The sequence below is a fragment of the Diuraphis noxia genome, unplaced genomic scaffold (assembly GCF_037042655.1).
Source record: "Diuraphis noxia isolate RWA-SAM2 unplaced genomic scaffold, SU_Dnox_SAM2 contig0003, whole genome shotgun sequence".
Lineage (NCBI taxonomy): Eukaryota > Metazoa > Arthropoda > Insecta > Hemiptera > Aphididae > Diuraphis > Diuraphis noxia.
Genome location: NW_028301713.1, coordinates 81,956,989 through 81,968,767, shown reverse-complemented (window position 1 = coordinate 81,968,767; position 11,779 = coordinate 81,956,989). Strand labels below are relative to the sequence as shown.

General features: G+C 28.2%; 1 protein-coding gene across 1 annotated transcript; it reads right to left on the bottom strand.

The window, feature by feature from the left end:
• Positions 1-2,101: 2,101 nt before the first annotated feature.
• On the bottom strand, positions 2,102-6,472 carry LOC149057872 (uncharacterized). The gene is made up of 3 exons (XM_089224575.1): positions 6,012-6,472; positions 3,999-4,146; positions 2,102-2,785 (listed from the first exon to the last, which is right to left on the bottom strand). Exons 1-3 carry the CDS (start codon positions 6,184-6,186, stop codon positions 2,146-2,148), a joined length of 963 nt encoding a protein of 320 aa, XP_089080701.1. The 5' UTR covers positions 6,187-6,472; the 3' UTR covers positions 2,102-2,145.
• Between the last annotated feature and the right edge of the window lie 5,307 nt (positions 6,473-11,779).

The following is an 11,779-nucleotide window of genomic DNA, read 5'->3' as shown; positions in this document are numbered from 1 at the left end:
AAATACATTTAGATTTTTGCACCATAATTTTACCGTTAACTTTTATTTCTTAGTTCATGCACTAAACTTACAACTTTTAAAATTTGTATTCTTTTGTTTGAACTACAAATACATAATTACATAAGTATATCTTAAATCGTGATTTGAACCGACGATGACGACTGATGAGAAACCGATGAAATATTCTTATGTGTACCTTTACTTATCAAATATCTGAAGGTATAACTACTATAAGACGCATACGATTAAAATAAACGAATTTAGATAATAATCAGTATTAATATTGAGATAAATTCGTTTTATCTATATCGTAAATAAACGTAAGACTTTAAATGTATGTGCGATGTGGCTCCACAATGTACTCTTTTGTAGTTTTGTTGTAAAAAAAAATCAAGAAAATCCAATAAGTAGTTTCAAATTTTACCCCATACAAAGATTTTCATTTCATATTTATATAGTTAAATAATATTTTTACCTATTATACGCAACAAAAATTTCAAAAAGATGGACAAGTGATGACTGTTCACCGCTTTTCTGTAGGTACAATAGTTATCGAGCATGTCATATTATAAGGAAGTATTACTGTATTGGGCGTATTTTTATTTAAAAAAACATTTCGCTCTATTTTTAAAAACTATTACACAAAATTATTGGAACTGATGAACACAAATTTGATGTTGAAGTTTGACGTTATAGTAAGACGGACACATCGCGTATGCGGCTGTAATATCTAATTAAATTCTATAGGTAAGTCTTAACATATTAATGGACCATGATCCATTGCTGTGACCTGTAGATAGGTCGTAGGTACTCAATGTCTCGTTGGCTAAGTATATAATATTCAACACCTACTTTACTGCAGGCATGCAGAAAAGCGAATTTCTCAGTTTTTCTCTCTAAAATATATGTACCTCAATCCCATATCGTGCATTTCGTCGTTGTATCTGTTTTATATATCTAATTAATATTTCTTAGGGCCTAGCCACACTATGCGTTTTGGCGGGTCCGGGTAAATCGGGTGCGTTTTGACCGGACGGTATTCACTATGCCACACTATGCGGTTTTGTTCCTGCCAAAACAGCCTTCTCCCACCATTTTTTTTCATTTTTTCATGAACCACAACAGTTCAAATGCTTGTATAGGACTGACGTATGATTCATTTGATACTTAACATCTCATTTAAGATTTAACTATAATTATTGAATACTTAGAGAAATATTGATATTATTCAGACACTGCTTAATTTTAAATCAAAACAATTTGATATTATTTTACAAGTAAGTAATTTATATTATATTATATTTTAATTTCGTAAGCTTTACACTTTTAAAATACATTAATTTATATTTAATCATATGTAATATAGCTTAAAAGTTATATTTAAGAATGAATCGGCAAAGGGTTAAAGTTGTTGCTGTAGCTGAGGCATTCGGTTTGTTAGACGAACCTGTAGAACGGAGGTACTGGGTGCATCCAATGAATAATGATCGAGAAAATAGTGAACAATTTAAAAAATTTTTTGAGAATATAAGGCGTTACCCGGAAAAATTTTTTGAATACTATCGAATGTCAGTCTCGAGTTTTGATGAGTTATTGGAAAATGTACGGCCTCACATAACGAAAACTACCACAACATTTCGTAATCCTATATGTGCCGAAGAACGCCTCACAATTACATTGAGGTGAGTTAAATTTTAAACATCAATAATAAATTTAGTTGCATAAATTATGAAAGAAAATACTAATAATTGTTGTGAATATAATTTTTATTTATATATGGTTATAAAAAATTACTTATATTATATAAACAAATAAAAATAATAATAAACAATACAAATTTAATTATATTAAAGGAGTATCCTTTTAAATATCTGACTTAGATATAAAATAACAATAAATAATTAAATGTTACAAATATAATTTTAAGGAGTGTCCTTTTCAATATCTAACTTAGATATAAAACAAAACAAAAAATAATAATAAGTAAATAAAATACAAATTTAATTGTATTAAAGAAGTATCTTTTTAAATATCTGACTTAGATATATAATAGGAAATTAAAAAAAAAAAATTTTTATTATTATTTTTTAAATTTTTTTTTTTAAATGCGAATGTTAAAAATATAAAAACATCATATTATTTATATTATATTTGTTCTTTATTTTGAATGCGTTCGGATTGTTCAGAAGTCGTTGGATAAGAAGAAGATGTATACGGATTATTAATTAGGGAATGCGGTGGATGTGGATTGAAATTAGTTTCGTACTGTGATAAAGAAATTGGAGGGACAAGAGGTTGATTATCGGGGAAACCAAGATTATATGGTGAATATGAAAATGATTGATTTTGAAATGGATATGATGTGGATGGAGTGCTTTGATGTAAATTTGACGGAGTTTGATTGCATTGGAAAACTGTAGGTTGAGTTTCTTTGGTTTGTGTCGAAATATTTTTAAAAAACTGTAATGTTAGCAATCGGAAATCCATTTTTTGGTCACAATTTAATTTCTTATAATCCGGTAACAAAGAGAATAAAAAAGCTTTATCTGGATCAGAACTAACATTGTCTTCTTCAGAAGCGGAAGTGGATAACGAATTTAAAAGGGCTCTCTGAAATGGCGTCATTTGGTTTTTTGTTTTTGACTTCGTTGAGGTTTTAGAATAATTATGTTTTGGGTAATTTGAAGTCGACATAATCACCTCATCCCCTTCAAATTCATCTGATTCAACATTGAGATCCCCTTCTTCGTTTTCTTCTGGATCTTCCGTAAAATTACCCGTCGTTCTATATAAAGTAAATTTTTTTTTGTTACAAAAAAATTTAAAAACAAAAAGAGCGGGTAGGTGGATGTCGCTCTGTTGTACAGTAGGTTACAAGTGAGTCTCTGTAATGGATTGTGTTAAATTTGAATCCAATGATATAATATTATTGTATAAGAAAGACGATTCTGAGCGAAGACGGTCAGTCATTATATTTTAAAATGCCATTGCATGTACCTATATAAAATATAACAATATACTCTAAAAGTTTCATAATGTAACAATAAATAATATTTTTAAATTATAACAAAATAACTAAAATCGTGATTCTTGGTTTAAATATGTAATTTTGTCCAAATTTGAAATTAAAATGTCTATAAAAAAGAAATGTGTTTATATATTTTTTAGATTTTTTGGTTACAGTATGAATTATTTATGAAAATCTTTAAAATGTTCAATCTTTAGTTATAAAAACATTTTAAATTTTTTTTATTACAATGATTTATAATTTTCGAGATTTTGATAATTTTTGTCAAGATTTGAACTTTAATGTTTCTAAAAAAAAAATCGTGCTTATGTATTTTCAATATTTTTCAACTGCTATTCTATCAATATACCAGGAACCTTGAAACCACCCCCAAAGTTAAAGTTTGAAATTTTATTTCGATATTTTATTGTATTATTTCGACTAGTTATGCTGTACACAGACAAAAAAAATAAAAAAACACACACATCATTGTAAAATCAATACATTCATCACTTCGTTCAGAATCTAAAATTGGAAACTGAAAATATTCGTAAACAGTTAAAATAAGTCAAAATATTTTGAAAACGGTATGGTGTGTAGAAACTGAAAAATCGAAACAAAATTTTGTCGAAAATCAATGTTGCGTAAAAATTCCCGTTTTCCCTTAATTTTCCATTTGTTTTTCACGGTACTTTTGAAAACTACTGAAAATTTTTTACTTTTGACCCCTCAGAGTACCAACTACATTCACTTTCCAATCAGATTAGGTACTATTGAAGAAAATATAAGCACTATAATGGAATGATGAATATATTTATTTTAATTTTAATATTAAAATTGAAGAATTTTGGTTTTCGAAAATATTGAAACAAAACATGATTAAGTATTGTTATTGTATCTAATATTATTTAATAATTATAACTTTTAACAATTATTGTAATTCTTTAAAAAAAGTATAACTACCTATCAAATTTAAACAATATATTGTTACCTTCTTTTTTCAATTGTATGCTGCAAAAATGAGAGGGATTCTGCATACACATATTTTCTTTTTTTAGCGCTATCGCCACTTTTCGCCTGATTTAAGAACTTTGAGTAATGATCACGAATATGCCGCCATTTGGTTTTCATTTCTTTAACTATAATTTATTAAAATAAAAATAATTACTTAATGAAAACTAATAAAATAATTTAAATTTAATAAATACCTAATAAAAGAATTTTAAGTTGTGTTGAATAGTGAATACCTATATGTATATGTCAATTGTTTTATTATTTATCTAACATATTTTAAATTGTTGATTTGTTATTAATTTTTTTATTTTGATCGGAACGATGATTTTACAAAGACTTTTATTTTTTAGTTAGTCTGTATACATGAAAAGTAATATACATATTTCTAAATAATTTGCAATTGTTCACGAATTTGGCAAAATTCAAATTTTAGACACTTATAAAAAATTATTGTAAAATTATACTCAACTTATATTTTTAATTACACCAATAACAATTTATGATCTTGTTATATACCTACGCCTATGTGGCTATGTAATAAATTTTAACAAAAATAATTTTAGAACAACTAATCAAAATCGATAGTCTCTTATGCGTATTAAATAACTTAAATAGTGTCAAAATATTTTTAAAATATTATTATGTATAATATAAAATGCTTAATATTAGACATTTGATGAAAATATTGCATAATGTACCTACTCAAAGCATTTTTTGACTACTTATCGTATATACAGACTCAAATAAAATACATAAAGATCATTGAAAATCGAATACATTATTCGCTCCGCTCAGAATCTATTATTTATATCAGTATTTTATTTTAAATTTTGGTAGGCACCTACCTATTCTATAAAACTAAACGATATGTAATTTTTTTTTTCATTAAAGATATTTATCAACTGGCACCTATTTTGCTGCTCTAAAATTTGATTTCCGAGTTGGAAGGAGTACGATCGGAATAATAGTTAAAGAAACGTGTCAAGTATTGTGGACAGTTTTACAGCCAACAGAGATGCCTGTGCCTACCACGAATGACTGGTTGGAGATTTCAAGTGTATTTAATGTTAAAACAAACTTTCCAAATTGCTTAGGCGCTATTGACGGCAAACATATCCGATGTAAAAATCCTAGTAATTCTGGATCATTGTTTTTCAATTATAAAAAGTTTTTTTCTGTGGTACTCATGGCTGTAGCCGATGCAAATTTACAATTCATCACAATCGATGTTGGGTCTTATGGTCGAGAAGGGGACTCCAATATATTTAAGGAATGCCCATTCGGCAAAATGTTATATGCTAAAAAACTTAATCTTCCTGAACCAAATCCTTTACCAAACACAAACAACAATCCACAGCCATATGTTTTTATTGGGGACGAAGCTTTCGCTCTACATTCAAATTTATTAAGACCATATCCTGGACGTAACCTAACTGATACTCGACGTGTATTTAATTATCGATTGAGTAGAGCAAGGCGGACAGTTGAGTGTGCTTTCGGAGTTCTTGCAAATAAATGGCGTGTGTTGCATACTCCCATACAAGTGGAACCTGAATTCACTGACATTATCATCAAAGCGTGTTGTATATTACATAATTTTGTTCGTAAGAGAGACGGAATCAATTTTGAAGATGCTGAAACCCATAGCCTGGATGACATAGAAGCTCGTGGAACAGGAACTCGTTCAGAAGGCATTGAAGTGAGGGATTACTTTGCTGACTATTTTATGGGCCCTGGTGCCGTAGATTTTCAGTATAAAGTATTATAAACTGCTTATTTAAAAAGATCCTTATTATTTTATTATTGGTAAATTAGTAATAATAAATTAAAATTGTAATAGATTTAGTTTTTTTTTTTTTATTTGGTTGAAAAAGTTTTATACCCAATGGAAATTAAAAATAATTACTAATAATCTTGTAATACTACAAATATATATTGCAAATTACCTATGGTAAAAATTTAAAAATATATAACATAATATTCTGCTTACCTTTATTTTCTTTTTCGGGTTCTGTTTTTTCTGTCCAATCTGGATACATGATTTCACCAATACTGAGCCAACTTTTTTGTTTAATGAACTTATCCATGTATTCTTTAGTACCCATTTCCCAAATAGATGGGTTACTTTGAATGCACGAAATGAATTTATCGGTATCAAAAACCATTTTTTTTTAAATATTTATTTAAATATTTTAAAAATATACAAAATTAAAATAATCAAAAAAACGCAGCGGCCAAAACGCACAGTGTGGCATACACGATATAAAACAATATGTTTTGATGATACGTCCTGCCGATTTGTTTCCCGCCCGACCGCAACATGTTGCGGTCGGTCAGCAGCAGGAATCGACCGGTCCCGACAAAACGTTCTAATGTGGCACCTATAATTAGAAACTATATGGTTTGTTGTTCCGGTCTACCGGATGCGTTTTACCCGGACCCGCCAAAACGCATAGTGTGGCTAGGCCCTTAGAATCCGCATTAAACGTCACGAAATGATTTAAGTTTTTTTGTGCATAACTTATACAATTCAATATTGCATATTTATTTTAATTTTTACACGTTTGTATAAGTACCTATACTATAACATCTTATACGTATATGATCCTATGTAAATAATTTATAAAACGCCGTGTAATGACCATCACTTATATAAGTGATATACATATATATATATATATATATATATATATATATACGTACTACATGTACACACTTCACATATGCTCATATGCATAATAAAGATATCGAGTGACAGTGGCGTATATAAGGGGGGGCCTAGTGGGCTGCAGCCCCTCCCGAAATTACAGTCTTAACTGTTAACTATATTGTAGTCTCTAGGTGCTAGATAATTATTGTTAGTCGCTATATATATTATAGCCCACCCCAAAAATTATTTCTATATACGCTACTGTCGAGTGATATAGTGATATATACATATATATATTGTATATTTATTATTTACATATATTATGTTACCTATATATGAATTTAAAGTTCAACCTTATATCGGTATATGTGGTATGTCCAATATACATTAAATTCGTATACCACAAAGTTGATTGGTTATACCTTATAATAAGTATTTACTAAAATATAAAGTATATGATCTTTACCTATAGTATAAGTAAGTTCACCATATACTTACGAATAAGTACACAATTGTATAGTTACAGTATTTAATAGGTAAATATGTTAACGTCTGTAATGATATGGGTACCTATTAATAATAACGAATTGCTCTCGGGAGTCATGCGTGGGAATCATACCTATCTATATAAACTTACAAAAGACATATTTATATGTTCAAATATTATTTAAACCAGTTTTTAAAATACACAAATTATTTTGCAATGTATAACTTTTGCGAAATTTTACCTATTTAAATGTTATCATGATATCTTATTACTGAGCGAAATACACATTATGTGTTTAAACTGTTTAAAGTTTAAACCTTTAAACCGTTTAAAGTGGTGGGAACTTGCATGGATAGATCATGTCATTCATATCCCTTTCAAGCGTGACCCACACTGAAATTTCCAATCGGGGGAGTGGGGTTATGTGGGATTATAATAATAAATACGCATACGATATGCTTAAACATATTATAAACCTACAATCTACATGTCTTATAACAATTTTTAACTTTTTCATACTGTAAGCCTAACGGTGGGGAAACCCAATAAGCCAACCATGTTTATGCCTCCATTATTTTAACTTTTTAATCACATTATACATATTTTTTTTACTATCTTTCTAACCTTCCTTAAAATAAATATTATAAAACTATTCTTCGAATCTTGTTTAAATTGATTACATACTTCGATATTTCAATTATTAGGTATAACCGTATTCTATTGTTTTCGTATTTATTCTTTGGAATTCTAACATCTATAATAGCCAATGTATTGTGTATATTTATGTCATTATATTTATATATATTCATTCTCTTAGTGGTTTTAAGCCACACCAAACTACTGAATGGCTTTAATTACGCCCTTATGTAATAATCTTATTTTTACTAATCGGGAACAGAATCTAGACCATTATTGAACCTAGCTATTACCTATGTAAGTTATAAATATACTACCAATGTCTAGATTTGCATGCAAAAACATTTATTAACGGGCGTATAGATTTAAACTGTTTGATTAAAGTAATTTTTGTGTTTCATAACCTGTAAAATCTAATCAAAAAAAATTTGTTTTAGATATTTGTGCACATTTTAGCAATATTTTAGCATATTTCCGTTATATTGGATTATATTTAGTAGATATTTTCAAGTTTTCATAGTTTTTTGGAAATACATATAGGTAGGTATTAGAAAAATTTATGAAGATCGAATGTCAGTATATTCTACTCCCATGACACTCCGAGACAAGATAACCTCCTATAGGCTATATATAATAGTAGGTATGGCTACAGACAACAAACCTAAAATATGATGCTTCCGGCTTCTATAAGTATAATATCATTTCAATTTTTTTTTAAAGAACATTTTCTAGTTATACATATACCTATTTTATGTGTATAGTGTATGGTTAACAATTTTAAAAGGTTGAATTGTGATTAGATATTGACAATAGTATTGTATAAGTATAATGCGTCGATTGCGTCGATTGCCTGGAATAATAAACCTAAATAATGAACCTATGTATCTATATATTAGAGATATGCTTATATAGTTATATAATACTGTATGTCATATACTGTGTGAATATATGATATAATAATTAATAATTAACGCTTGATAGATAATACCGTAACAGCATAATTTTTACACTGCTATCACCGATCAGATGTTACTGGAAGTAGGTATGTATCAAGTGGGTCGTGGGTGTACGCTCTATTGACAATTATTGAGTGTTGTGTGTAAAGGTTAGGTACTTAGGTAAGCTAGCTGTGTGCCATGTATATGTATAATTGATTTTTTTTGTATTTTAATATTGTTTAGATTTATTTTATACGTAAAAAATAAAATAAAAACCAATGAGATATTATGTGGTGTCATGGTGGTGAAATATTTATTTATTTAAATAAAATAGTATGTACCTTTACGAGACAAAAAATAAAATAATATAATATACTCGTAGTGTAGTTTGGGTCTTCGTTTAAAGAAAAATGAAAATGATAGACAAAAATAAGTATCTATGGAACTTTCAACAAAAGATATTTATATAATAAATTAATAATCATAATATTTGTTATTTAACTAATAAGTAATATTTATATCGTTGTAAGCTAATAACCATAGTTGTTGATGCTTAACCATGAATAACAATAAAAAAAAATTATAATATGCGGGTTCATACTTTTTATGTTTTTGTAGAATATTTCGTAAATCATAAATGGTAATTTCATGGTTTAAATAATTCAGTGTTTGTATAAACTATAATATAGGTAGGTATATCATTGGCCTCCTTACTGGTGGCATTGCTCATTAAAAAATTAATAAGAAGTTTGCAGTAGTGCCACAGAATACTCCCAAAATTGCATGAAAATAAATTAATAGTTAATAACAATATATAAATGAATATTTTAACATAGGGTCCTAAGGTATACTTTAAAAATCAAAATTTGAATACACTTATTGTTTAAGGAAAAAATAGAGGGTCAACTATATAATTCTGGAGTATTCAACGTCCCGTTCGGTCGTATAAATAAATATGTAGCCACGAATACTGACCGATGCCATCGAATAGGAAATATTAGTTATTATTTTTTTTCAAAGTACATATAAGTTATTACGCGTATTATTAATATAATATTATATCATTATCCATTATTGACTTTAAATAACAATAATTCTAAATTAGTATTCATAATTACATATAAGATACATTAAAATTAAATATAAAATAATTTTTGTACAATCCAACAAATTTAACTCAATTTGAATAACAGATTTTGAGAGGTTCTAAGTGAGTTATTTACTTGATTTACCATTAATTAGATGTGAAGATCATATAGTATCGTATAATAAATCTAAGGTATATGTATGTGGAACGAGACGCTGATAAGTGATTGTTGTACAACTATCGTCCACATCATGATCACATATTCACATTTTCAATTATTTGTATATTACATTTTATTTATATACACAGTGGAGAAGTGCAAAGTACCAAATGGTAGGCGTGTCGAGCTTTAAATTTAAATACGCAATGCGCTGAACTATAACGATTGCCCATTAGATGTTCACTATTTTTAAACCATAATAATATTACACAATAATAGATATTGTTTATTAGTGAGTAGTGGGGCAAATTAATAACAAAGCTGTGGTGGCCTTGAAGGCTTGGCATGGGTTCTGTGTTCTAAAGATGTAGTGTCGGGGTCGTCAAGGGAATACATTGAAGTTTGACGAATTGAATTGGAGGCAACCAGTTTTTACTTTTTATGAAATGCCGGTAAAAATGTAATATTATCGTGTTATTTTAATTTTTAAACTTTTAAAGCTTATCTATAAGTTAGCGGTGGTTAAGCAAACTGTAATAATTACCTACTCAAATGTAGAGGTAGGTAGGTACTTGACAACTGACAAGTACTACTTGTACCAAATACTATAAATGACAATACGGGACAAACAATGATAATTGTAGACGACATAGCCCCCTGAAAATACTCGGACGCGCTCTATGTGTCAAATACTGAATTTCATATTAATATACTAATACGAAGACCGCCCAATTTTAAAAAGCTATATCTCGCTAAAAATTAACAAAAATGATAATTCGAACGATAAAATTTAAAAAAAAATAACCTTATTAATTTAGGACACTTTAAATATGGGTTGCTAATTGAAAATCAAGTTGATAATGGTTTCACTATTAAATAAATGGGTGAAAAAATAAAAATTTCATACATTTTGAGAAAAGCATGAAACAAAATATACTGAAAAAAAATGATAAAGTCAAATAAAAAAAATCATATGTCATATAAAAAATCGATTTTGTCGAAAACTGGTTTTGCGTAAAAATTTCCGTTTCCCGATTTTTTTTTTTGAAAACTACTGGAAAATTTTTACTTTTGACCTCTATAATGTACCAAGGATACTTTCCTACTTTGCTATAGGTAACCACCTCTGATGTTTGAAATTAAAACATTATTTCGACAAGTTATGATTTACACACATACACAATAAAAAAAAAACATCATTGTAAAATCAATACATTCATCACTTAGTTCAGAATCTAAAAACACCCGCTCTCTGTTTTATTTTAAGGAATCTATAAATATAATATAAATATAAATATCTATAAATAGTATCCGATAACCAAAATAAACATTTATTTTTACAAACATAAATGTTTATAATAAATATGTGATATAAGGCATATAATATCTCTTTTCTATGTAATGAGCCTTCATGAATTTAATTTATAATTTAAAATAAAAAATAAAATGCCTTCACACAAAAGTTGTTCGTTTTGGAGTTGCACAAATAACAGCCGACGAAATCGAGGTTTAAGTTTTCATAAATTTCCATCAGATGATAATTAGTAAGTGTATAGTTATTCTAATTACTCAGGTAAGTACTATAGACTCAGTGGCGTAACAAAAAATTTTGGGCCCCACGCAAAAATAAAAAAATGGGCCCCTAATATATTGTTGTATCAAATATAACCCTTAAACCAATGGTCTCAAATTACTGTGGGCCCCCCGCAACGCATGGTCTGCAGCCCTCAGTTACGCCACTGACTATAGTCAAATATCTATAAGGAGATTTTTTGGCCATTTCAAGGAGGTATCACAGAT